The 23,568-nt window shown below is 49.0% G+C and overlaps 1 protein-coding gene across 1 annotated transcript in view; it reads left to right on the top strand.

The window, feature by feature from the left end:
- The window catches only part of LOC119382059 (integrator complex subunit 8), a 14,317-nt gene extending 3,199 nt beyond the window's left edge, over nucleotides 1–11,118 (top strand). The window contains exons 2-3 of the mRNA XM_037649794.2: nucleotides 1,185–1,339; nucleotides 10,586–11,118. Coding sequence (XP_037505722.1) covers nucleotides 1,185–1,339; nucleotides 10,586–10,885 — 455 coding nt within the window. The 3' untranslated portion in view covers nucleotides 10,886–11,118. The remainder of the gene's footprint in view (nucleotides 1–1,184; nucleotides 1,340–10,585) is intronic.
- The last annotated feature ends 12,450 nt before the right edge of the window (nucleotides 11,119–23,568 follow it).

The raw sequence follows: 23,568 nt of genomic DNA, 5'->3' as shown, positions 1-23,568 counted from the left end.
CTTGTCCAAGTTTCCATCCTTGACTTCCAGCATTGACCATGGGAAAGCGGCACACATAGGCACATGCCTGCTCTCAACCAAAACAACTCGGCAGGCCGTCAGAAGGTGTGCTTTGTTGTGGGACTTCCACTGGTGTTTTGCACAACACATTTACCAACCAGGGGCGTAGCCAGGAATTTTTTTCGGGGGGGGGGGGGGGTTCAACAATTTTATGTATGTTCGTGCGTGCATTTGTTGTGTGCGTGTATATATAGGCAAGCAAAACCAAAAAATTTCGGGGGGCGGGGGGTTGAACCCCCAACCTCGCCCTCCCCTGTTACCAACTTTCCCCAGCTTCCACTCTTGACCTCCACCAATGGGCACAGGAAGATGGCAAACCTCAGAGCATGCCCAACTTTCACTTGAAAGGACTCAGCGAGCCATCAGAGGCAGCCTGGATGTAGTCATGCCATGTTTTCTCTATTTTCTACTCTCTATGTATTCTGGGCCTGGGGCCGATGCACTTGACAGGGCAATCAAAGGAAAGATTGCCCCACACTGGATGTGTGGCGATCTGGCAACTACGGGTGCTGGACACCTCACTGGCCCTGTTGGCGTGGCACTGTATTAGGAATAGTCTGTGTCTTGCATATTATATGCGATGTATTTCGGCCAAGAAATATTGAAAATTTAGATCACATCAGCATTCGTACCAAATGTCATCATATCGCCGAGCTTTTCTGCAGGTTGCCTTATGACACTCTTCATGCCTGGCATCAAGGCGAACCTTGCGGAAGAGGCCCTACTTTCCAGACTTTCAGGGGGGACAGCTAATTAACCAAACAAGATATTCAGAAACTAGGGTAATATTAAGAATAAATAGAAGAATGAATTCTATATTGTGGAAAAATTCCATCCAGTTAACTTTTATTGTTAATGAAAATGGGTCTCTGAGGTCCATCTCTCCTTAAGAGGAAAAGAAAAAGCTTTGCCAAAAAAAACTTTTTTCACACCTTTGTAAACATATTTTAAGGATTGTGGTTCTTCAAGTGCTGGTGTGCAGCACTATGTTGAAGTGATTAAAGCCTGTAATCGAAGCCAGGTGTTTTCAATTGTTGTAGTAGTATCCATAGGGGATGGGAGGAGCCTCTTGTTTCACGTAAAACTGTCACAGTAAATCATTTTTCTCTGTTTATGCATAACAGCTCAAGGCCACCACTCAGCAGCACTCAAGCAATATCTGACTGCCCTGCTCATGAGCACTGACTACTTCACTCAGCCACCACCAAGGTCCCTTGCAGATGATGTCATGTACAAGAAGATGGCCCACTGCTGTAGCAAGTTGCAGTGTCACACTCAGGTTGGCATGCCTTCATATTTTTATTGGTCTTGGCGCAAGTAAAAAATATATAGTTACTAGTTTTAAACATCATGCAGCGAAATATCATACAGTAGATCATTAGCGTAAAACAGTAAAACAAATAGTAGTGCACATGCGTATACATAATTTACATTCACCGCTTATTGAAAGGCACATGTCTCCAGCATCTGATCCGTCTGTACTGTCATGTTTAGTATAAGTTTCAGTGCACAAGCTCTCAAGGAAAAATGGAGGGAGGGGGTTTCACCATTCCAGAACAGTGCATACTCCCTGCTGTCTTTCTTGTGTTATTCACGCTGGCCCGCTGAGCAACTCATTAGAAAAACAATACAAAATAGTAGTTACAAACCCGAGGCAGTGGTGCGCTATGGTGAAGCATACTGCACCAGCAGCCAATTTTGTCCACGCTGCTCAGCAGGTCAGTGTATTATCCTTGAATAAGAAAGTGCGGGGTGGATGCCTTGCTGGAATGGTGGATTGCTCTCGCTTCTTTCTCGAGAGTGGTGTTGCAGCCATGTCTTGGGCTTTGCACGTAATATTGAACATGATAGTACATCAGCGTGCAAGAGCATCACTACATGGACAGAGCTCAACTGGATGCGCTGGGCGTTATCATCTGTTGATGTGACTGCATATATGTCAATATCACTCCATTTTCGTTGCACCTCTATCTCACCGTCGACATATTTTAGCAGGGCACTCAAACTACCATAGTACCTCCTGGCCAGCGCTGGTTTGCTTAATGAAGATGGGTATAGTAAAAAAAATGGCTATAAAAATTGACGTGAGTAGGTGGTGGTGAAGCAAACGGAAAATATTATAAAAAAGGGGGCTAACAAATTGAGCAAATCCAGTGTATGTGTGAGAATCAGTAATAAATGGAGCTTGCTTTCGTGTTTACTTGAATATCTTTCCTTCAGTTCTCACCTATGTGTAGCTCATCGCACCTCACTTAATGCATGCTCTGGTTCAATTTAGTTCACTTAACTATGTCTGTTCAGGCCGTTACCAATGCACATGTTCATTCGGGGAATTGTCCAAGGATGTTCACATACCCAGTATCACATGGGCAGTTACACAAACACAATGGCCAAAGTTGTCTAAATAGACACTTACCCAGTGGTGATGGCCAAAATGGTCTTATGCTGGACATAATGCAGTAATAGTAAACAGAACTTTATTTGGTGAGACACCAGCCAAGCAGACAAACCAAGCGCTAAACCCCAGAAAGTAGGCATAGAAAGATTTGTTTAACAAAGGATGTGTGCTCATTACGATGCACACTTGTTGCATTTAGGATATTTGGGTATTTTTTGCTGTATCACTGCATAAGTAAGGATGGGAATGCTGTCCTGTGTGCAAGCCTGTGTGAGCTATTTGGCAAGTGTGACGTTAGTGTCAGGTTGGGCCCAGGACCACTCAGCAAGGAACTGAATCGAAACACGAGTGCACACACCACACACGAGAATATATTTACAGGAAGACGTAACGCTTAACGAATAACACTTAAGTAGTAGAAACATGCAGTCCTAGCTGTATTCAATGTCTCTCTAAATTATAAGTGTCTCGCCGTGTTTCGATGTGGCTTGCTGGACGCCAGCGCCGATCGCTCGTGGACTGTGCGCCGTCTGGCTCGTTGCCGTCCTCAACGTGTGTCGCACCACGCCATGACACGGCCTTCTGCCGCAGCAGCAGCAGTAGAGTATCGGCAGCTGTTTGGAGCTCCGCAGCAGCTCTCCGCCACCACGTTCGTCTCGGCAGCGCACCGGGGTCGCGCCAGCCACCCGGGAACGGCAGCAAGAACATCGGCCCACAGCAGGAAACTCCGCGGCCACTCTGGACGGCAGCCAGAACCACGGAACTCGCCTGGTCCCTGGGGCCAGTCACCCAGCCGGAGTCCAGGTCTTGTTCACCGGTTGTCCAGCTGTCAGGAACGGCAGCCGGAACAGCAGCGGATCGCCTGGTCCCTGGCCAGTCGCCCAGCCGGAGCCCAGGAACGGTAGAGCGCCTACACGATGTTGTCTAGTTCCCCCGGACCAGACGTCCAGCCGAAACTGACTGTCCTTGCACGCGCTGCCTCGAACCACCGCACGCACCACGCGGCACGCTTCCTTTCTTCATCGCCCCCGCACGGCGATCACCGAGTTGTTTTTTTTCCCACGCCTCTGTATCATGACAACCCCCCGTTTAAGAAAGTTGTTTACAACTTTATGACGTGACGAAGAGGCGGAAAAAAAAAAAATGTCACAAAGTTCCAGATAAATCAATAAATGTTCTGTTGTACGTCGACAGCACTTCAGTATTTTACATAACATAGTGCAATACATTCCCATCACACCCGGCTCAGGTAATCTGCTCCGACATTATCCGACCCTTGATGTAAGAGACTGAAAATGAGAGACTGAAATGAACGCTGTTCAACATTCAGATTCCCTGATAATTTCACATCATCCGCAGTCTGTGTGCGAAATAAGCTAGGATAAGGAATCTCGTTGTGAGCTTTCTTCGCTTGACATTTACTCGTTCGCTTCGGGTGGCCCTTGGTCGACTTCGGTTATGGACCGACACCTGCTGCACTGGTAAAGGTTCGCGTTCCTCGTACTTTTTAGCATATTGATGTGGAAAATTTTTCTTTTTCCATTTATCGCGAGAACGTAGTCGACCTCATTCTTGCGCTCGACGACTTCGAATGGACCTTTCCATTGCATGAGCAGTTGTTGGAATCTGTCGGCAAAAGAAGCAGCACTTTATCCCAAACGTTTAGCTTCCGAGGACGGCTTTTTGCGGTCGTAGTAAGTCTTTTGTTTGCGCGTGCTTTTTTCCAATTCATCATGCGCAAGCTTGCATGGTCTCTTCCAGGCGGTTTCGAAGGTCGACCAAGTAGGTATAGGTAGTGCGAATTTCGCCGTCGATGTCTTCATTGCTCCACAGCTCCCTTCAGTAGCATCAGTGGTCCTCGCACATGACGACCGTAAATTAGCTGAAAAGGCGAGAAGCCCAAGCTCGCTTGCGGCACCTCTCGGTAAGCGAAAAGGAGTGGGGCGAGGTACCTGTCCCAGGATCGGGTTTTTCCTGGCACATCCTCTTGAGCATCATCTTCAGCGTCCCATTAAACTTCTCGACGAGCCCATTCGCCATGGCATGGTAGGGGGTCGTTCGCAGAAACTTAATGGCAAGAAGACGGCCCACCTCTCCCATGAGTTTCCGCTGTGAAACTTGTTCCTTGGTCTGTTACGATCTCCTTCGGTAACCGACTCGAGAGAAAATTTCAATCAGCCCTTCTGCTACATGCACAGCATCAATTGCGGGAGTGCATGGCATCCGCATATCGGGTGGCAAAGTCATTAAGAGTTAAATATAACGGTTGCCGCGGTCCGACTTCGGTGAGAACGGACCGATTAAATTGACCGCAACACGTCAAAAGGCGTACGAAGTGACAGGCATGTTGCCCAGAGGCGCAACACCAATTTTACCTCTTGGTGTCGTTCGCTGCCACTTATCGCAGGACTTGACGAACCGTTTCACATCGCCATGCAGATCGGCCAGTAAAAATCTGCTAGGATCCGATCTGTCGTGCGCCGAATGCCTTGGTGCCCTGCCATAAGGCTTTCATGGCCGACTTCGAGGATATGCCTTCTGAAGATCTTCGGCACGACGAGCTGTCTAAACGTCCTGCCTGTCGCAAGACAGTACTGTCGGTAGAGAAGTCCACCTCTTTCAAGAAACGAATAACCATGGCCTTTCGGTAACTTGAAGTCTTTACCGACTTTAGCAAACACGGCTTTCAATGTTTCGTCGTTCTGCTGTTCTTCTGAGAACTGGTCTTTTGTTACGTCGCACCACTTTATCTTCGGCACAGACAATGGCGTTATTTTGCTCTCGTGAGGTTTAACTGTAGCGGAAACATAATGAGGATACTCCTCAGCTTTCACGCTGCAGTTTCGAGTCGCATTGTCCCTCTGGTAGACTGTAGGAGGCTTCCATTTATGATCCGGCTTGTGAGGATCTCTGACACCCGGTAGGTTACCAAGCACCAAATCATAGAGCGGCTTGTCCATACAAAGTGCTGTTATCTCTCCCTTAAAGTATGGGGTGTTCACGGGAATATTGGCCTCTGGTACTTCTATGGCGGAACCATCAATGAGCAAGACTCTGCTACTCTTCCCGGTCAACCGTTGTTTCGGCACTAGGTCTCTTCGGATAATTGCAGTATTGCTGCCCGTATCTCGAAGAACCCTGACTGGTTTACCCAACACTTCGCCTTCAACTACTGGCATTCCTTGCACCAGAAATACTGGTATCCTTTTATCCACACTTTGCATTAGGGAAGGTACGTTTCTTTCCTTTTTTCCCTCCGCCACTGTTGTCACTCGAAGAGAAACCGTAACGGTTCTCGTTCACTGCACATGCGGAACTTTTTCTTTTTGAGCCTTCATGCTCCAGCACTCATCGCTCTGTGGCCAATTTTCCCACATACTCTACACTTTATTGCTTCTTTAGCTGGGTTCCGACATTCATGTGCTTGATATCCCAGACGCTGCATAGCATACACCTTGTCGGTGGTTTCTTTGGAGCATAATAGGACTCTTGAACTCATTTGAGCCGTCTGGACCCTTTCCGAGGTTGGATAAGTTTGTGCTTCCATGAAGCGATCAGTAGCGTCAGCTAGCTGATGGAGTGACTTGCACTCACGTTCTTTCAAAAATATCGTTAGCTTTGGATGACAACTGCGGAGAAACTGTTTCGGCGAGCATGTGGTCTCGAAGGCCATCGAATGTTCTGGGCACGTCAGCCATGTCAACCCAGTGGTCAAAGTACCCTGAGAGGTCTCGCAGCTAACTGTCTCCCGGTTTCTCCATCTTCAGGTAGTGCCTTGCGAAATTTTTCTTGGTACCTTTTGCGCAGTGAATCTAAACCCTCTGCAACAAGGCTTTCTTTACCTTCTCATAGTCTAGAGAATCTGTGGCAGTCATTCGGCCAATTACTGTCAACGCTTCACCACTCAAACACATGCTCACAGCTAATGCCCACTTTTCTTGTGGCCAGCCTTGTCCTGTTGCCACGCGTTCAAATCTTTGCAGGTATGCGTGCAAATCACTCACGTCGCTCATCGAACAGCGGAAGCAATTTTTGTGGATTCAGTACTGCAGAGGAGCTACTCGGTTGAGCCATAGAATCAGAGTTAAAGGAGTCCTGACACAAAAATTTTCGCCCCGCGTTTTTTTTTGCTGCAGTGTATTGCTGGGGGCCTGTTAGTCATAAACACGGCACATCGTTTGCTGCAGCGCGCGACAGATAATTAATTACAAGCTCCTCATTACGACACCAGCCTCAGTTTCGGTTTGACAGAGCTCCAAAAACGACAAGCCGCCGGGTGCAACTATCACCACCTAGCGAGTGAAACGCTCGGTCACGTGAGCACACAGAACAGTGACGCATTTCCACGCGGTCTGTCGTCGTCGGGCTCATCGTCGTCTGATGGCGACGATTTTTCTTGCGGCGGGGATGGAAGAAATTTTCGACGCGGCGAATCACTTCAGGTTTGACCCGCTGGCGAGGAGCGATTCGTCGGGAAGCACGTCAAAACAGAAATGGCGGCTACGACGTCATGATAACTTGTACCGGCTGAAACGTTTACGTAGGGGAAGTAGGGGGGTCACCTCGGGTCACCTCCGAGGGTGTCAATGCACCAGGTGCGGCCTAAAATGCTGGATCGCGCTCGCGAACTTCAAAATTCATATAAAATACCTTCCAAGCTTTATACGCTGTCGAGATTTTGCAGATGGTACACGCACAGTACACGGGAATCGATCCAGCAGGCTATCTCGGCCGCGAAATTTTGTGTCAGTACCCCTTTAGCTGTTGCATCTACCCTCGGAGCTCCTTCTTGAAGCTTTAGCTTCAGCTCAAGGATTTGCTTCGCTCTTTCATCTGCTTCCCTGCTCGCCTCTCGCTCAGCAGCACGTTCATCTCTTTGCCTCGCCTGTTCTGCCTCAACCCACTTACGCAATTCTGCTCCACTCAATCCTAGCTGTGCCCCAACACCAGCTAATATTTCGATATCCATGATCAAAATAAGTTATGTGAATGTGCACTCGAGAGACGATAACTTTCCTTCGGCGTTTTTACGAGCGAGATCCTGGCAGGCTCGCCAGATTGTGACGTTAGTGTCAGGTTTGGGCCCAGGACCACTCAGCAAGGAACTGAATCGAAACACGAGTGCACACACACACACGAGAATATATTTACAGGAAGACGTAACGCTTAACGAATAACACTTAAGTAGTAGAAACATGCAGTCCTAGCTGTATTCAATGTCTCTCTAAATTATAAGTGTCTCGCCGTGTTTCGATGTGGCTTGCTGGACGCCAGCGCCGATCGCTCGTGGACTGTGCGCCGTCTGGCTCGTTGCCGTCCTCAACGTGCGTCGCACCACGCCATGACACGGCCTTCTGCCGCAGCAGCAGCAGTAGAGTATCGGCAGCTGTTTGGAGCTCCGCAGCAACTCTCCGCCACCACGTTCGTCTCAGCAGCGCACCGGGGTCGCGCCAGCCACCCGGAACGGCAGCAAGAACATCGGCCCACAGCAAGGAAACTCGCGGCCACTCTGGACGGCAGCCAGAACCACGGAACTCGCCTGGTCCCTGGGCCAGTCACCCAGCTGGAGTCCAGGTCTCGTTCACCGGTTGTCCAGCTGTCAGGAACGGCAGCCGGAACAGCAGTGGATCGCCTGGTCTCTGGGCCAGTCGCCCAGCCGGAGCCCAGGAACGGTAGAGTGCCTAGACGATGTTGTCTAGTTCCCCGGACCAGACGTCCAGCCGAGAACTGACTGTCCTTGCACGCGCTGCCTCGAACCACCGCACGCACCACGCAGCACGCTTCCTTTTCTTCATCGCCCCCGCACGGCGATCACTGAGTTTTTTTTTTGTCACGCCTCTGTATCATGACAGCAAGACAGCAGCAGCAACAGGAAAGTTGAAGAGGCAAACAAAGCTTCACTTTCAAAATGTGACTTCCTGATGATGGTTAAAAAAATGGTCACATTATCAAAATTTCAACACACAATTTTTGTAACTGCAGCTATTGCTGTGTGCATGGCTGCCTTGAATTCTTACTGGAGGTTTCCTGTCATGGTGCTCTTCATAGCAGCATGTACAGTTGCGGTCAAAATTTTGAAGACCACAGGATCACGTGGCAAAGAGTACCGTGGCACCTTCTGACGGCTGCTTGCGAAGCTCGAGAGTGTGCACTACGCACGCACGTTTTTGTTTACCTGCCAGCCTGCTCGTTCGCGCGCTCACTTCAACTTCACGCACACCAGAACGCCACAGGAAGCGCTAGGTGCCACTTCTGCAGTCGCTGCGGAAGCACCGAGCGATGATATCGTGCCGAAAATACGTAACTTGCACTGGCAGTGCTCTGTGCACCGCACACCTTGTTCTGAAATGCTCCACTGCGCGAAAAACACGCCTTGCTTCAATTTTTCTCAATTCAACATATTTAATATGTTTAGTAGGACTGACAATTGGACTTTCTGGGATTCTTTGTTGTTTGTTATTTGTGTGTGGCCACGTGTGGGTATACGTATATGTTCTGTGCATGTGAATAAAAATTCAGTTGAGAGTTCAGTGCTTGTGTTTCGTGTGTTCCTTCGTGATCTTGTCTTACTTCGTGGCACCGTTTTGTGATTATGAATATGTGATATGGTTACCCAGCAGCTTTCATTCGTGGAACACATACATACTGCAATTTCTTGTGGTGCTCGGTGCAAGTATCCTGCACCCATTGATATACACTATGAAAGAAGAAACTCGGCATCAACTGGTTTGTAGCCCAAAGCTACAAGGAAATGCACATAGATTTCAAAAAAAAAAGAAAACCTTGCAAGCTGATGAAAAATTTGTCCTCGACCCCAGGCCAGGGCGAAGTTTTCAAGTAGAAAAGATTTTACAGCACAGCTGTTATGCTTGAAGTTTGTCCGTGCGGCATGGAAATAAAACTATCATCATTACAAATCGGCACGTCCTCTCTTCGTCAAGCCAAGTTAAGCTTAAATGAGCCTAGTCAAACCCTAATCAAACCTAGTTGAGGATGGTGACACCTAATTAGCCAAGCATAGATAAGGTAATTAAGTCAGATCCTGATTAGTCCTAATTAAGCTGAGTTGAATTCTTAGTGTAGCAAGTGAGGTAAATTTTACCGACCCAAATTCTAAATAAGACTAATTAGTGTTAATTGAATAATTAAGCCCATTTGGGCTTGCAAATGCGAGTTACTTGAAACCAAGCCAAACAAGCTAATTAGCTTGATTAAGCTAATTATTCTAATTAGCTTAGTCAAGTAATAAGCTACTGGAATTGTATTGATTCGGTGCTGCTCCGTGAGGGCTAATAGATAACCAGTCAATGCCGTTCAGTAAGCTAGTGCCCGAAACTTGGTTTACGAGAGAGATCACGTGAACACTTCGTGCATTGGTGTGTCGATGCACATATCAATTGACCTAACAACACTTAGCAAAACTTAGAAAAACCTGACCAAGCCAGTAGCAGCTACAGGCCCACCAGCACTGCTGTGATCCAGCTTTGCAACTTAGTGCACTTAGTGCAAGCTGCGCTAATTTTTTCTTTCAGGCAAATCGTTCGGTGCTTTCATTACGGCTACAAAAGTGCACCTTGCACTTTCTCTGCCGTTCTGTCGTGCAAGCAGTTGAAGCAACCGAACGAGCAAGCTGGCAGGTAAACAAGGAGGCCTGTGCGCAGTGCGTGCTCTCGAGTTTAGCAAGCAACTGTCAGAAGGCGCCGTGGTACTCTTTGCCACGCACTCCCGTGGAGTGCGCGCTCTCCGTACTGTACATGTGAAATGATAGCAGCTTCTTCCTTTTGGTGTGCATCTTTTGTGGTAATTGTGTCATGCTGCCTTGGACAAGACAGCCCTTCTTTGCAAGACTCTACAGTGCAGTATCAGCATTGGATTGTACCCGCAAACTCAGCAATTGTCAAAGCAGAAGGTTTTGTCCTTTCTTAACAAGCAGAAGCTGCTTTACGATATCTACACTTAGATGGCGAAATGCAAGGATATAGCCAATGATGTGTAATATGTGTTTTAATAAAGAAAAAAATTCTGTGCTTTTGAATGGGAAATGTGCTTAGAAATATTTCATTATACAATTACAAAAAGGCAAATTGGTGAGTGAGTAGTTTGTTAATATACTGTGGTTTGCTGCAGGCTGCCCTGCTCTGCCAGTTGATGGAAGAGCCAGACTATGGTGCATCATTCAAGTCTCTGAATGAACGCCAGTGCCAGGACAGCTGTGATTCACTCTATGAGCATGTGTTTGATGTAACACTGCTCGAGTTCCTGGTGCACCTGCACACACGGCGTGGCGAGTTAGAGTCCCGCCAGAAGGCACTTCACTGCATGGGCTTACTTGAGCTGAATGCCAGCAACAATGAAGAGATCCAGCGAGAAGCTGCCAATGTGCGCCGGGGAAACTTTCTGCGAGTCATGGCCCGCCAGTACCTTTAGGCGCATTTGTCACACATTCATGCACTTTAACAGCAGTTTCACACGGAGCCACATGCATAAGAACTTGTTCGACTGTAGCATTGCGTGACTACGCTAGAAGTGTGTATGTACAGCTATTTGTGTTTCTATTCAGCATCTATACATTGTTGTGTAGATGAATTATGTTCATTTGACCTTCACAGGAGTAATGAACTTCTTTTTGTCAAATTAATAAAGAAGAGGCAGGATCCGAACACTTCAAGTTGGCATTCAAGATAGCAAGTGGCATCCCTGAGTGTGGTGCAGCACTTGTACCAAAATTTATCATGGTAAAAAGGTGGTAAATGTGGACTGACCCATATTGGGAAAGAAACTGCTGCATTTATTTTGTGTCAAGCTACATGCAAAGAGAGCATGGTGCCATCCATGATGAGGCGTACTCATGGCTTCGATGGTGATCTTCAGCTTGGAATTTGAAGTGGGCAGTTCAAGTTCGTTCATAGTGTTGCTCTTTGCCTTTCTCCAGCATTATCTTAGCTGGAAACCATTACTAGTGCATGTGATATTTTCAGTGTTTTGCTTGTCTAAACTGTGATTGGGTGCCATTGAACTGTAAGGTGCATCCTTTGCAGTCAGATGGTCACTCTGAGATCTCCTTAAACGAACCCTGAAGCGGTTTTGATGATTTTCTACAAATGCACTGATCAAGTAAAGCAAGTCCTAAGGATCTGATTGGATATGTTCAGTCTACGTCACTGAGCATCGGGTGGGCAGTGAGCGTCGTCTGCCTGCATTGCAACATGTTCTGTGTTGACATGAGCTGCACGGCAGTGTTTATCTCGGGGGTTTATTTTCTCGGACACCATGAATTGCCCTCGCTGTGTTGTGTGCTGCAAATCTAGCGATTGGTGACTTGTAAAGCTGCAATATCATGTAAGGCATGTGGCGAGCGGACTCTCTTCAGCTCGTCGGGGTAGTGAGCGTCGGGATCTCGCTATCCGATCAATGCCAGGATCCACGCATCTGCAGCTGTAGCTTCACCCCTGAAGACACGTACAGCCACATTGCCCAAGTTGATGCTTATCAGTGATCATTCTCAAATACTTTTTGTTTGTCCACATACATCTTGGCGTTTGCAGATTGTTGGCGTACAGGAGAATAAAATAAGAACAGCTGGTAGTTTTGTGGCTCCTGGCGGAACAGATCTCAACCACTCCGCAATCCGCTTCATCTCCACTGCTTGGTGGTGCACTGCTGGTGTTGATTGTGGAGGCCATGGAGAGAGTAGCGCAGCTCAGCCCGTTGAGTATGTTGCTGTTGCCAGTGACAGCTGAGTGTTCTATGAGTTCAAGAGGAAAGGCAGTGCCAAAAAGGAGGGTAACATATAATTGCCTGTAGCTGCCTTGATGCAAGGTGCATCGTTTAATGTATGGTGCAAAAGATTTGATGGTGCTGTAGCCTAAATGCTGACAAAAGGTTAAAAAAAACATTTCAAGGTCCCTTTAATGGATTCAAGAGGCCTGTGATTGGATTCAACAATATCATCCGGCTGGCCTATCATGTAGTCATGGAACTTGGTGCAGCCATGCACAAAGACTAAGGCTTCCTTCTCAATCTGAGCCTACTCTTGTGCTCCAGTAATAGACCTTGAGGAGCATGCGAGAGGATGCCCATTTTGTGGTAGGATTACCCTTACACCAGGCTGGCTGACACCCACTGACAGTCATACAGGCTTGTCTTGCTTAAAGTAGGCTAGCAAATGCACTTCCAACAGAGCTTGTAAAGTATGAAAGCTGGTAAGCATTTCCATGCAATATCCTTGAGGAGCAGCTCTCTCAAAGAAGGTGCCAGCAACATGATGTCCTCGAGGACATGATGAACAAGCTCTCGGACAAAATGGAGAAAATGTTCGAGATGCTGGTGGTACGAATTAGCGACAGCGAGGCAGAAAGGAAGGCGCAAGCCCTAATGCACGACAAGCGGCTCGAAGAGCTGGAGAAAAGGATCTCGTAGAGATGGCGGGCACCAAAAGGGGGAGACTCGTCATCTGGCAGTGGAACTGCCGCAGCTTTTCAAATAAAAAAGCAACGATGGCGCAACACATCAAAACGACCACAAAAAGGAAAAAGCCTGACGTAATAATTCTCCAAGAGACATTCGACCACGCCAAAATTGCCGGTTACGCCACCCACAAACAACGTACAAAAGGAAAGGGGAGGGACATAGTCGTGACCACGACCTACTGTACTCCTGACCTGCCCAGATCAGGGTTGCCGTTGGGTAGATTCGAAAAGGAGCCAGAATTCAAGCTAAAAGTAGCCAAAGTAGCCACATCTTTTAACCTTATCGCCAAACTTGTAGCCAAATGGCAGAAAAGCGGTATTATGAAAAGAGTTTTTATTATTGAACAATAAATACCATTTTGTTCCAGCAATAAAATAGCACACGAACACAGTTTTTTTCTCCTCATGCTTGGTCTTCAAGCCATAAGCAAGTTGCAAATAAATGAACAATTACCTGCATACAGTCTATATAGAATAGAGTAATTGCCAGAGACAGAGTAAGATTGGAACATTCCAGCCAATCATTCAGTAGGAATATTAATCGTAAAAGCAGGTCGCGACTTCAAGCACGACCAGCTTCAAGAAGGGATATCTGCTCGAAGATGACCGGTCCAGCTTCATTTTGTATAGGATCTCTGTTTTTGTCAAGGTCACAAGAGAACACACGCTGTGCGTCAGCACTAGAAAACTGGCTCGTATAGCGTCGGCACCGATGGCGGGCAGCGTGCTAGCCACGCGTATGCCAACATGCGTGCAATTTCGTCAGTTTTGATCTGCCAAAAGGCGTACTTAAATTTCATCTTTAATTTGTAAGTTATATTTCTAATTTCCCAATTTTTATTTAAATTCATAAAACCACCGAATTCTTGGCCGATCCCACATAATGGGTGTGAGGCACTGACTAGGCGAACAAGAACTTCATCATTCCGTCTCGGCAGGCGCACCGCGCGTTGCGTTCAGGTGCCTCGATGAGCACCAGACTCATGGCGGGGCTAGGACACGCGCATACACTGGCTGACGCGTCAGAAAAGCTTGGAAACAAAGGGTAGTCGTCAGGCTTGCTCGGTATTTTATCTGCAGATAATGAGAAAAAATGGCTACTGAATGCGCTAAAATAGAGGCGGGTTCAAAGTAGCCAGAAAGTAGCCATGGCGCCAACCTGAAATTTTGGTCGCCAGACTGGGTCGTAAAGTAGCCAATTTGGCGCAAAGTAGCCACCAACGGCAACCCTGGCCCAGATATCGGGGGTCCTATGGGAGCACTCGTCCCCGCTCTCGTTCAACCGCTTGCCGTAGGTGGCGCTTCCTATAACCTGTTCGTCTGCTACTCTGCGATCGTTTGGACGGCGCTGGAGTAAGAACGCCTGTATTATGTGACGAACTGCCGGCATTATCTGACTGTTTCTACAAACTTAGGCCGAGGGTCAAGTAAGCTATTCTGCGCGGTTAAGTATTTACTGCGCACTGGTTGACTAACGTGAGAAGCCATAGACTTGCATAGTGTAGGACGGCTGTGTCCTTTTAAATGCAAAAAAAGTTCTAATTCACTTTCCGTATTTTTATTTCCAAAGCATTTTGCATTTATGAATAATAATTACATGATATGAGCGCTCTGTGCTGGCGAAACATTATCACGAGCGTTAAAGCTGACGTCAGCGAACAGGTGCTGACTAGCGCCACAACGCTCGTAGGTTACATCCCTAGCGGCAGGAGGTATGAACTAGAACGTGGGCGCTGGAGAGGGGACATCTGGGCAGGTCAGGAGTATAGTAGGTCGTGGTCGTGACCACATTAGTCAAGAAAGGACTGGTCGCGATTCCGCGCGTAATGAAAAAAATCACGGACATTAGCCACATCCTCATGGAAGTCCTGCCACGCAGCAACAGGGAAAGCAGCACTTTCGTCCTGAACGTATAGGGAGTATGCACTGAAACTGAGCCGCAATGTGGCGCTGCGGTGCCCCGAGCTGGGCGCCATTTTTGCGGTTCTCGTGCAGCAGCCGACCCACGCTTGCTACTGTGCTTGCTGTGTCTACGCGCTAGGTGTTGTGTGGTGTTTCCTTGACTTCCTTGTACTCGTGTGTTTCATTAACGATAGTACGGCGTTGGAACTGTCCCCTACCACTGCGTGTTGCATGGACTTGTGAAAGTGCCCAAGCCGCAAGACGTTGTTGCGCGTCGAGCTGCGTCAATCGGCTATGGTGAACTGAGCTGTTTACGGTTGCTCCAACCGCACAAGAAACAGCCCCAACGACGAGAACTTTCAACGGGTAGGGTTCTATGTCGTGCCGAAAGTTATATCAGGACAGTGTGCGAAGACAACGGAGCTGTCGTCAAGCGGAGAGCTCTATGCGGTGGCAGCCATGCATTCTGTCCATCCGTGCATGATCGACCATCCCGGCGTGTCACTGCTGCCTCCAAGTAAAAGAGCACTGCTCCAACGTGTGAGCACGCCTCGCCAAGGCCAGCCATGCACGTGCAGTGCGCGCACAGAACTTCACCATCAGGCTTGATTAGTAGCCACGGCAGCAGCAGCTTTTCTTTAAACGCTTGCGAGTGGCGGACCTGCGCAGATAGTAAGATAAATCAGTGTTCAGCGCGCGCGATTAGATTTTTAGAGCACTACTTGAAGCCAGGGGAGCCGCCGGGGGGGAGGGGGGGTGCTAGAGCTGCCCCTAAATTTCTGCCTGCCCCCTCGAGCAAACATGGTCAAAACACAACGCATATGTTCCCTGCCCCCCTGAAGGAACTCGCTTGTCTTCGGTGCCCCCCTCCCTTAGCATCAAAATCCTAGCGCCGCCCCTGCTCCAAGCGCTAAAAACACGCGAAACACAGCGACAACTTGGCTGCCCATCTAGTGATAGCGGCAAGAAAGTGCGATGGGCTGGACGCCATATCAGCGACTGATAGCAAGCTTTACCACTTTAGCACCCGATCACTAACTTTACGGATACCTAGAACAAGCCGTTAAGTCGGGAACATGCGGTACAATATGTACAGCCTACCTTTGAAACGACGACGATGTTGCCATCACGAAGAGTTTTCACCCTTGGTGGCTCCACGAGGCCGCTTGTGACATAATTGTGAGCCTCCAAGGATTTGTAGCTCTTAAGCTGCTCCCGCGTCACGAAACTTGTCCCGTGAACAAGATAATCGTTGATATCCGCACGGTCTACGCTGGGATAGCAGCCAACATCGTTCGTGAACTGGTCATCGGAAAGCGCCAAGGGGTTGTCGCTACCGCATTTTGCGACTTTGATGTGGTATCTCCTGCGCTCGGGATCAGACAGCGACTTGGCGTAGTAGCAGCATCTTTTCACTGCAGCAACACGGCGATCGCTTGCACAGCCGGGCAAATGACTAGATCCGTGCAACACGCAGTGGTAAGGGACAGTTCCAACGCCGTACTATCGTTAATGAAACACGCGAGTACACGGAAGTCAAGGAAACACCACACAACACCTAGCGCGTACACACAGCAAACACAGTAGCAAGCGTGGGTCGGCTGCTGCACGAGAACCGCAAAAATGGCGCCCAGCTCGGGGCACCGCAGCGCCACATTGCGGCTCAGTTTCAGTGCATACTCCCTATACAGCAGCCCGTCTAAAAAGGGCCTAAGACATAATTTTGAAGAATTAATTAACGAAACGATGACCATCACGGGCGACAGCAGGCTCGTCATCAGAGGTGACTTTAACGCTCCGCACACGCAATGGGGATATGGGCACTCGTCAAAGAAGGGAAAAGACCTGGCCGACCTCATTGAAAAGGCCGGCCTAACTCTTCTCAACGAGCCGGCCTCGCACACCAGAATCGGTGCGGGAGGAACACCACACCGGACTTAACGCTGTGTAAGAACGCCGGGAGAATCACCTGGGAGAACACTTTCGAGGACCTGGGGAGCGATCACAGGATCCTGAGCATCGCCCTAGGAGAACCTCCCGCCATAAGTAGGAAACAGGAGCCAAAAAATCCATTCAGAAACGCCTGTACAGGCAAAAACACAACAGAAATCTACGGCGAAAAATCGCGGAACTAAACAAGCACATCGAAACACACTGCGCCCAGCTATGCAATCAGGAATGGGACGAGTTGTGCGACGCTATGGACGGTAACATCAACACGGGCAAGACGTGGAAGATCCTCAAGCACCTGCTCGACCCGACGGCCACCAAGACGGCAGCGAAAGCGGAAATGACCAAAATCAGACACAAGTACAAAGGAAACATCCGTGAAATGGGTGACCAAATTGTCAAGCTGTACCTCGACAGATCCCCAGCAGTCGAACACCGGGACTACTCGGGCTCTCCCAACGAGCATCTTGACAGAGACTTCTCCCAGCAAAAAATCAGGGCAGTCCTGCAGACCATCAAGACTAAGTCAGCTCCAGGTCCCGACAAAGTGACCAACAAGATGCCCCGGAACCTGGACGACCAGGCAACGAGCCGTTTGACAGACTATATCAACGAGTGCTGGCGGAACGGGAGGATACCCGACGAATGGAAAAGGTCTGACGTGATCCTCATCCCTAAACCGGGTAAACCCCTAGAAATACAGAACATGCGGCCCATCTCCCTCACTTCCTACGTCGGTAAAGTGATGGAACATGCTTGCCTGAATAGAGTTAACGGCTACCTGGAGTCTAACAACATATACCGCAGCAACACGATCGGCTTCAGAAGAGGGCTCTCTACACAGGATGCCATGATACAACTCAAGGAGCAAGTCATAGACACCACTGGACGAGGCCTGAGGGCGATACTCGGACTAGATCTAAAGAAGGCTTTTGATATGGTCGAGCACGCGGCCATCCTCGATAGAATTGCGCAATTCGGCCTGGGCGAACGAACGTACAATTACATTAGAAATTTTCTTACGGGAAGAAAAGCCAGGATCAGATTGGACGAGGAGGAGAGCATCCAGGTGGATATGGGCAGTGCGGGGACACCGCAAGGGTCCGTCGTGTCACCGATGCTCTTCAACCTCATCATGATCGGATTATCAGAAAAATTAGAGCGAATTGAAGGTATTAATCATACAGTTTATGCAGATGACATTACGATTTGGACCACGAAAGACGCAAGCGAGGGCGAGATGGAGAACAGACTTCAAGAGGCGGTGGAGGCAGTCGAGAATCATCTGGAGGGCACAGGACTGGAATGCTCGCCGGGGAAGTCGGAACTGCTACTATACCGCCCCAAGAGACTGGGCACACCATCCAGAGACGTGGCAGAACTACACAAACGGGGAATCAGATTAACCACTAGAAATGGCACGGAGATACCCTTGGTTCAGAAGATCAGAATCTTGGGTCTATGGGTCGAAGCAAGGGAGCAAACGCCGAAATCGTAACGCGCCTGGAAAAAAAAGTCATGGCGGCCGTTAGGAGAGTCTCCAACAAAAGAAGAAACGTTGTACGGCTCGTCCAGGCCTTTGCGATGAGCCACGTCGCGTATGTAGCGGCATTCGTCCACTGGAACAAGGCCGAGAAGGCCAAGATCGACGCGCTCACTAGCGTACAGAGCAGCACTGGGTCTACCGCAATACACAAGAAACGAAAGGCTGCTACAACTCGTAGTACATAACACGCTGGACGAGATCGCTGAAGCACAGAGGATAGCGTAACTCGAAAGATTGTCCGGAACCAACGCTGGCAGAGAAATTATGGAAAAGATCTTCATAAACTACCACGGAATGAGGGGCCCGAAGATGCAAATTCACCCGGACGTCCGATCAGCAATAATCACGGAAAACATCCCGAAGAATATGCACCCCGTACACAACGTCGAGAGAAGAAAATGCCGCACGAAAACGATCATCAAAAACCACGGCGCGCGGGAGGGGGTGCTTTTTGTAGACGCTGCCCGTTATCCCCGCAACCTGGACATCAATACTGATGTTGTAAGCAGCTCTCTCTTCGCAATGGCAGTCGTAGACACGAAGGGGAAGACTGTGACAACGAGCTCATGTTGCTATTAGAAATACTGCGTTTTCTTGATTCCGATGCCCAAACGCGGTGCTATATCGAAGGTTAGAGTGGCGTTGCTACCAATTACCTCATCTGGGCTGCCGCGAATGAATAGGTCAATGATAAAATGAGTGGTATTGCACTGCTCGTGTAAAAGTCTGCCATGACTTTGTACGCACGAGAATTCTCGCTGCGGGTGTCAAGTACTTTTAACGATGCTCTGATCTCCGATGACCAATACTCCTGCCGTACTGGCTTTTAGGCGAAGTGTAGACAGCCGTTCTGGCCCACTGCTAGGCAAGTGCTGCTGCGCTGTCACAGACTATGTCAATCATCAAAGCAGTGTTTTGTAGGCAGGTGGGATAATGGAGTCGGCAGTTGCCAGTGGATATAGCTTATGATTTCCTGGAGTATCAAGGTGTTACGTCGGTTTTGCAGTGGCGCAGTCTGCCGATTACTTCGTGGCGTCGTCGTGTATGTTGAAATCCAAAGGATCAGGCGGTGACGGTACACTGGACGAAAAGCAAGGTTTCATATTCGGTACGGCTTAAAGAGGAAATGACGACCACTTACTGCTAAAAAATACGGCAGGAAATTTGTACCCCGTTTTAGTGTTGCTGAGTGCCTTAGTGATATATCTGTGTGTAAGTCAGCTGATACGCATAATTGAGCGGAACTACACCAGTGCGTCGATATAGGTAGGTATAAAATGGCCTCTGTAGGTAGGTATAAAATGAGACCTACAATATTACAGCGGCCAGTTTACAGCACGTACGCGCGCTCACAAGTGAGCAATCGACCACACATCTGAAAAGCCAGGCGTAAAGCTGCGTGCGTCCAAATATATATATATATATATATATATATATAGCAAGCATCTTTTGCCTTGACGCCATGCCCAGTGCGCATACGACACATTTACTCCCCGCAGCAAGCACAGCGGCACAAACAATACGAAACTTATGATTTTCGCCCTACGCAAGGTACTGAATATTCATCCCTTGCCGCGTAATATGCACCCAGTGCATGACAAAGGACGGCGTAAAGCTCGTGTGCGATACCTTAACCGCATGCTCGAAAACATCCCAGAATCCCAGGCCTTATACACAGACACAGCGCGCACTCAAGAGGGCTATACCTCCGTAGTGCTGGATGGCACTGAATCCCTGAAGGACTCTGTTGCAATGCGCGGCACTAATGCCGCGTACGGAGAAATTCTCGGCGTTGCTCTCGCCATTCGACACGCCGTTCGTGTTCCAGGGGAGGTGTATATACTGACAGACTCGCAACAGGCATGTCGGGCGTTCCTATCAGGACATGGCATTCCGAGAGCGGCACAACAAATTCTCAAACAGATCCCGCAAAATTATTCAATCACACCTTCCCACATCCACTTAATGTGGACCCCTGGTCATGCCTCGCTGCCGGGCAATGAAAGCGCACATGCAGTTGCCCGCGATATTTCCCTCCGGGCGGCCCGGCGTGGTGAAACGACCAGTTCAGGGTGGGGGGATTACTTGCTGCGTTACGGAGACATTCTCCGTCATTATAGAAGCATTCGCTGCACTCACCGTGCGCCACCACCATCCTTCTCGAGAGAGGAAGCAGTGGCACTACGTCAGTTGCAAACCGACACTTTTCCTAACCTTGTCTCCCTGAACAAATTCTGGCCACACTGTTATGCCGACAATTGTCCGGGCTGCGGCGGGTCACCCTCCATCTTCCACGTCACTATCGAGTGCACGGCAAACCTTTTCCCTCCTTTACCACCCCTCCTCTGCCCGCTACGCAAGAAAGAGCTGTGGGACGACGCCCTCCGCGACGGACCTCCCGGGGTCCTGCGAGCCATCATACAACGGGCTCAAGACGTCGCCGGAGTCGTCCTAGGGACCCCGGACTAGGGATTCCTCCCATGCCTTTTGTTCTACGTACATAATAAAGATGTTTCTCTCTCTCTCTCTCTCTCCGCCTCTGTGGCACAGTTATAATACTTGACTGCTGAGATGAGGGACGCGGGTTCCATCCCATTTGCGGAGGTCGCACTTCGATGGAGGCGAAAAACTATAGATGCCCGCGTACTGTGCGATGTCAAAACACCAGCTGGTTGAGATTACCTAACCTAACCTAACCTAACCTAACCTAATCTAACCCATCCCTTCGGGAAGTGCCCATAAACCTATGCCGATATATTACATCTGGGTTTTCCATAGGAGAGCTGTCGTTCGAAAAATCCAACAAAGTTTTAGCACAGCAGCGTCTTGCTCCTGAAGTGCCGATAACAAACAACCACATCGGAGTACTAACTTTGCCAATGCAGAGGTTGATTATTTACGCCGTTTTTCACCCTTCATTCACAAAATAAAAATTTATGAAAAGATGCTATCCCATCTTTACATTTTTGCCTACGTGAATAGGCAAAACGTTTTGCCTACGTTTTGCCTACGCTTTGTCTACGCAGAAAACCTACTTCGCACAGCATTTTTTTCTTTGCTGACGACGAATCCCTCCGCTAGAACCGCTACCGCACATGCGAAAGTGAATGTCGTCTGCTAAATTGTCTTCTCTAGACTTATTTACGGATGGGTTTTGGTGCCGCCATAATAAGCTGTTAACGTTATCATTTCGTATCCTTAGCAAATAAACGAACAGTGCTACGGTTGGCGAATGCACGTGAGAACGGTTGGGTTGGTGCATTCTACGTTTCCTGACGTTATCAATTCCCGTCGCGAACTAAAAGTAAGAAAACATTCCTTTGACAGCCCAAGGTGGCGGCGCCCAGACGTCTTACGTAAAATAGTCTATAGTATTCTTCGCGCGCTGCCCGCTAGACGACGTATTGGCTCAATTATTTGTGAATAGGCGCGCAAACGGAGCACTAACGGCGGCGGTGGTGGACTTCACATAGGAGGAGCAGAAAGTCAACTCAAGCCGTAAAATTCCAGTGGAACAATTGAGCGCCGAGTGAACGGTCAAGAAATCAATGCCAAGAATGACATCTTGTGGGCAAGTGTCATGAACTGCGAAGGCAACTGAACTGGCGGCTGGCAACAATGACGTGCCAAGTGCACATAACTTGAACTGATTTCCAGCTTACGTCGACCACTCGCACCGTCGGGAATTCAGCCTGTGAAAGAACTTTTTAGGCGATATCGAAGGTCAGAACTCGGAACGGAAGTGTGAACGCCTGATTTTGCAGCACTTCCAGGAGCTGCATTTATTAGTTTCCTGGGCGCTGTCCAGAATAAGCCGGCGAAAAAGAGCGGCAGCTTTGAGGGGAGTGTGACTGGTGACCATAAGGCTACGGCGAACGGCTGGACCATTGTTTGCGCGATGACGTCAGTGTAGGATGGTTCAGAGCGTAGAGATGAACGGCGAAGTGGGACGTCTTAAAAGTGGCCATCAGGAAAACTGATGGCCATATTGAAATGATGGCCATCAGTGAACTGATGGCCATCACCTTGAACACCAAGAAATGCTGTTCCCGACCAAGATTTAAAAATCTTGGTCGGGAGCACCATTTCTTGAGACAGTAGCGGAAAATGTGCATAACTCGAGAACAAGAAAACCAGATCGGTCTATCGGCTGGTGTGCGCCACTCAGATGGATTTCGGTATCGTGGTGGGAACCTTGGCACCGAAGTGGCCGCAGCAATAAGTGGTGGGGCGGCGCGGTGGTCAGTGTTATGGGCGGGAGTCCAGATGAGCTAAGGCGTGTGGCTGGTGGTTTTGGGAACTATAGGGCGTCCATGTTGGCAAACTCTTGCCGCACGACGGCTTGGATGGGCGATATCGTTGCCAAGTAGTCCCGCAGAGAGTGCTGATTAGTAGCGGGAGTCTGTGGCGTAGGTCGCAATTTTTTTCGGGGGGAGGGGGCACACCTTTGTTCGGCCATGGGGTCCGGGCAGCTAAGTGTGGTCGAGTGCCATTTTGTGTTGTCCATCCCAGGGGGGAAAAATAATTGGGGTCGGTGGGCGGCCACAGACCCGGTGTGCCACCCCCTGACTACGCCACTGGCGGGAGTCATGGCTTCCAACTCCTGGCGACCAATCATTGTGATGTTGGCAGAAGTCCCGAGTGCTTGCGGCGTCGCAGGTACTCGCACGGGAAGTCGCAGTGGGGCTCGGAAATTGGTCGAAGCGTTGTGTAATCATTCTGCTTTTAGCCTGTTCGAACCGCCGACATTCACATTTTATTCAGTCAACAGTGGTGCAGTTTTTACACATTTGTGTGTTAAGGCAGCATCAGCTGTGCCTTTTCTGACCTCGTCCGCCTTGGCAATGTCCTTGTCAGTCTTACGGCACAGTGCTATCACGGTTTCGATGTACGCTACGTACGACATCGTGACGTGAGTTCCTGCTTGGCTGTTATCTGCGGGTCTTCGGCGGGTCTTCAACTTATTTAAAGAAATGCCACTTCGCTGCCCGCAAGCTTACCATCCTCGGCCATGTAGTTTCAAAAGACGGTGCCCTTCTGGACCTTGCGAAACTTAGTGCCGTTGCCGCGTTCCCGAAACCGACCACCGTTAAAGAGCTTCAAAGCTTCATCGGTTAGTGCTCTTGTTTCCGACGCTTCATCCAGGATTTTGCTTCAATCATTGCCCCTTTGACCAACCTTCTCGCCGGCAGTTCTGGTCTCTCAGCCTGGTCACAGGCGTGCGACGATGCATTTCAACAACT

This window comes from Rhipicephalus sanguineus, chromosome 2 (genome assembly GCF_013339695.2).
Source record: "Rhipicephalus sanguineus isolate Rsan-2018 chromosome 2, BIME_Rsan_1.4, whole genome shotgun sequence".
In the NCBI taxonomy this organism is placed as follows: domain Eukaryota; kingdom Metazoa; phylum Arthropoda; class Arachnida; order Ixodida; family Ixodidae; genus Rhipicephalus; species Rhipicephalus sanguineus.
This window is presented reverse-complemented; position numbering and strand designations above follow the sequence as displayed.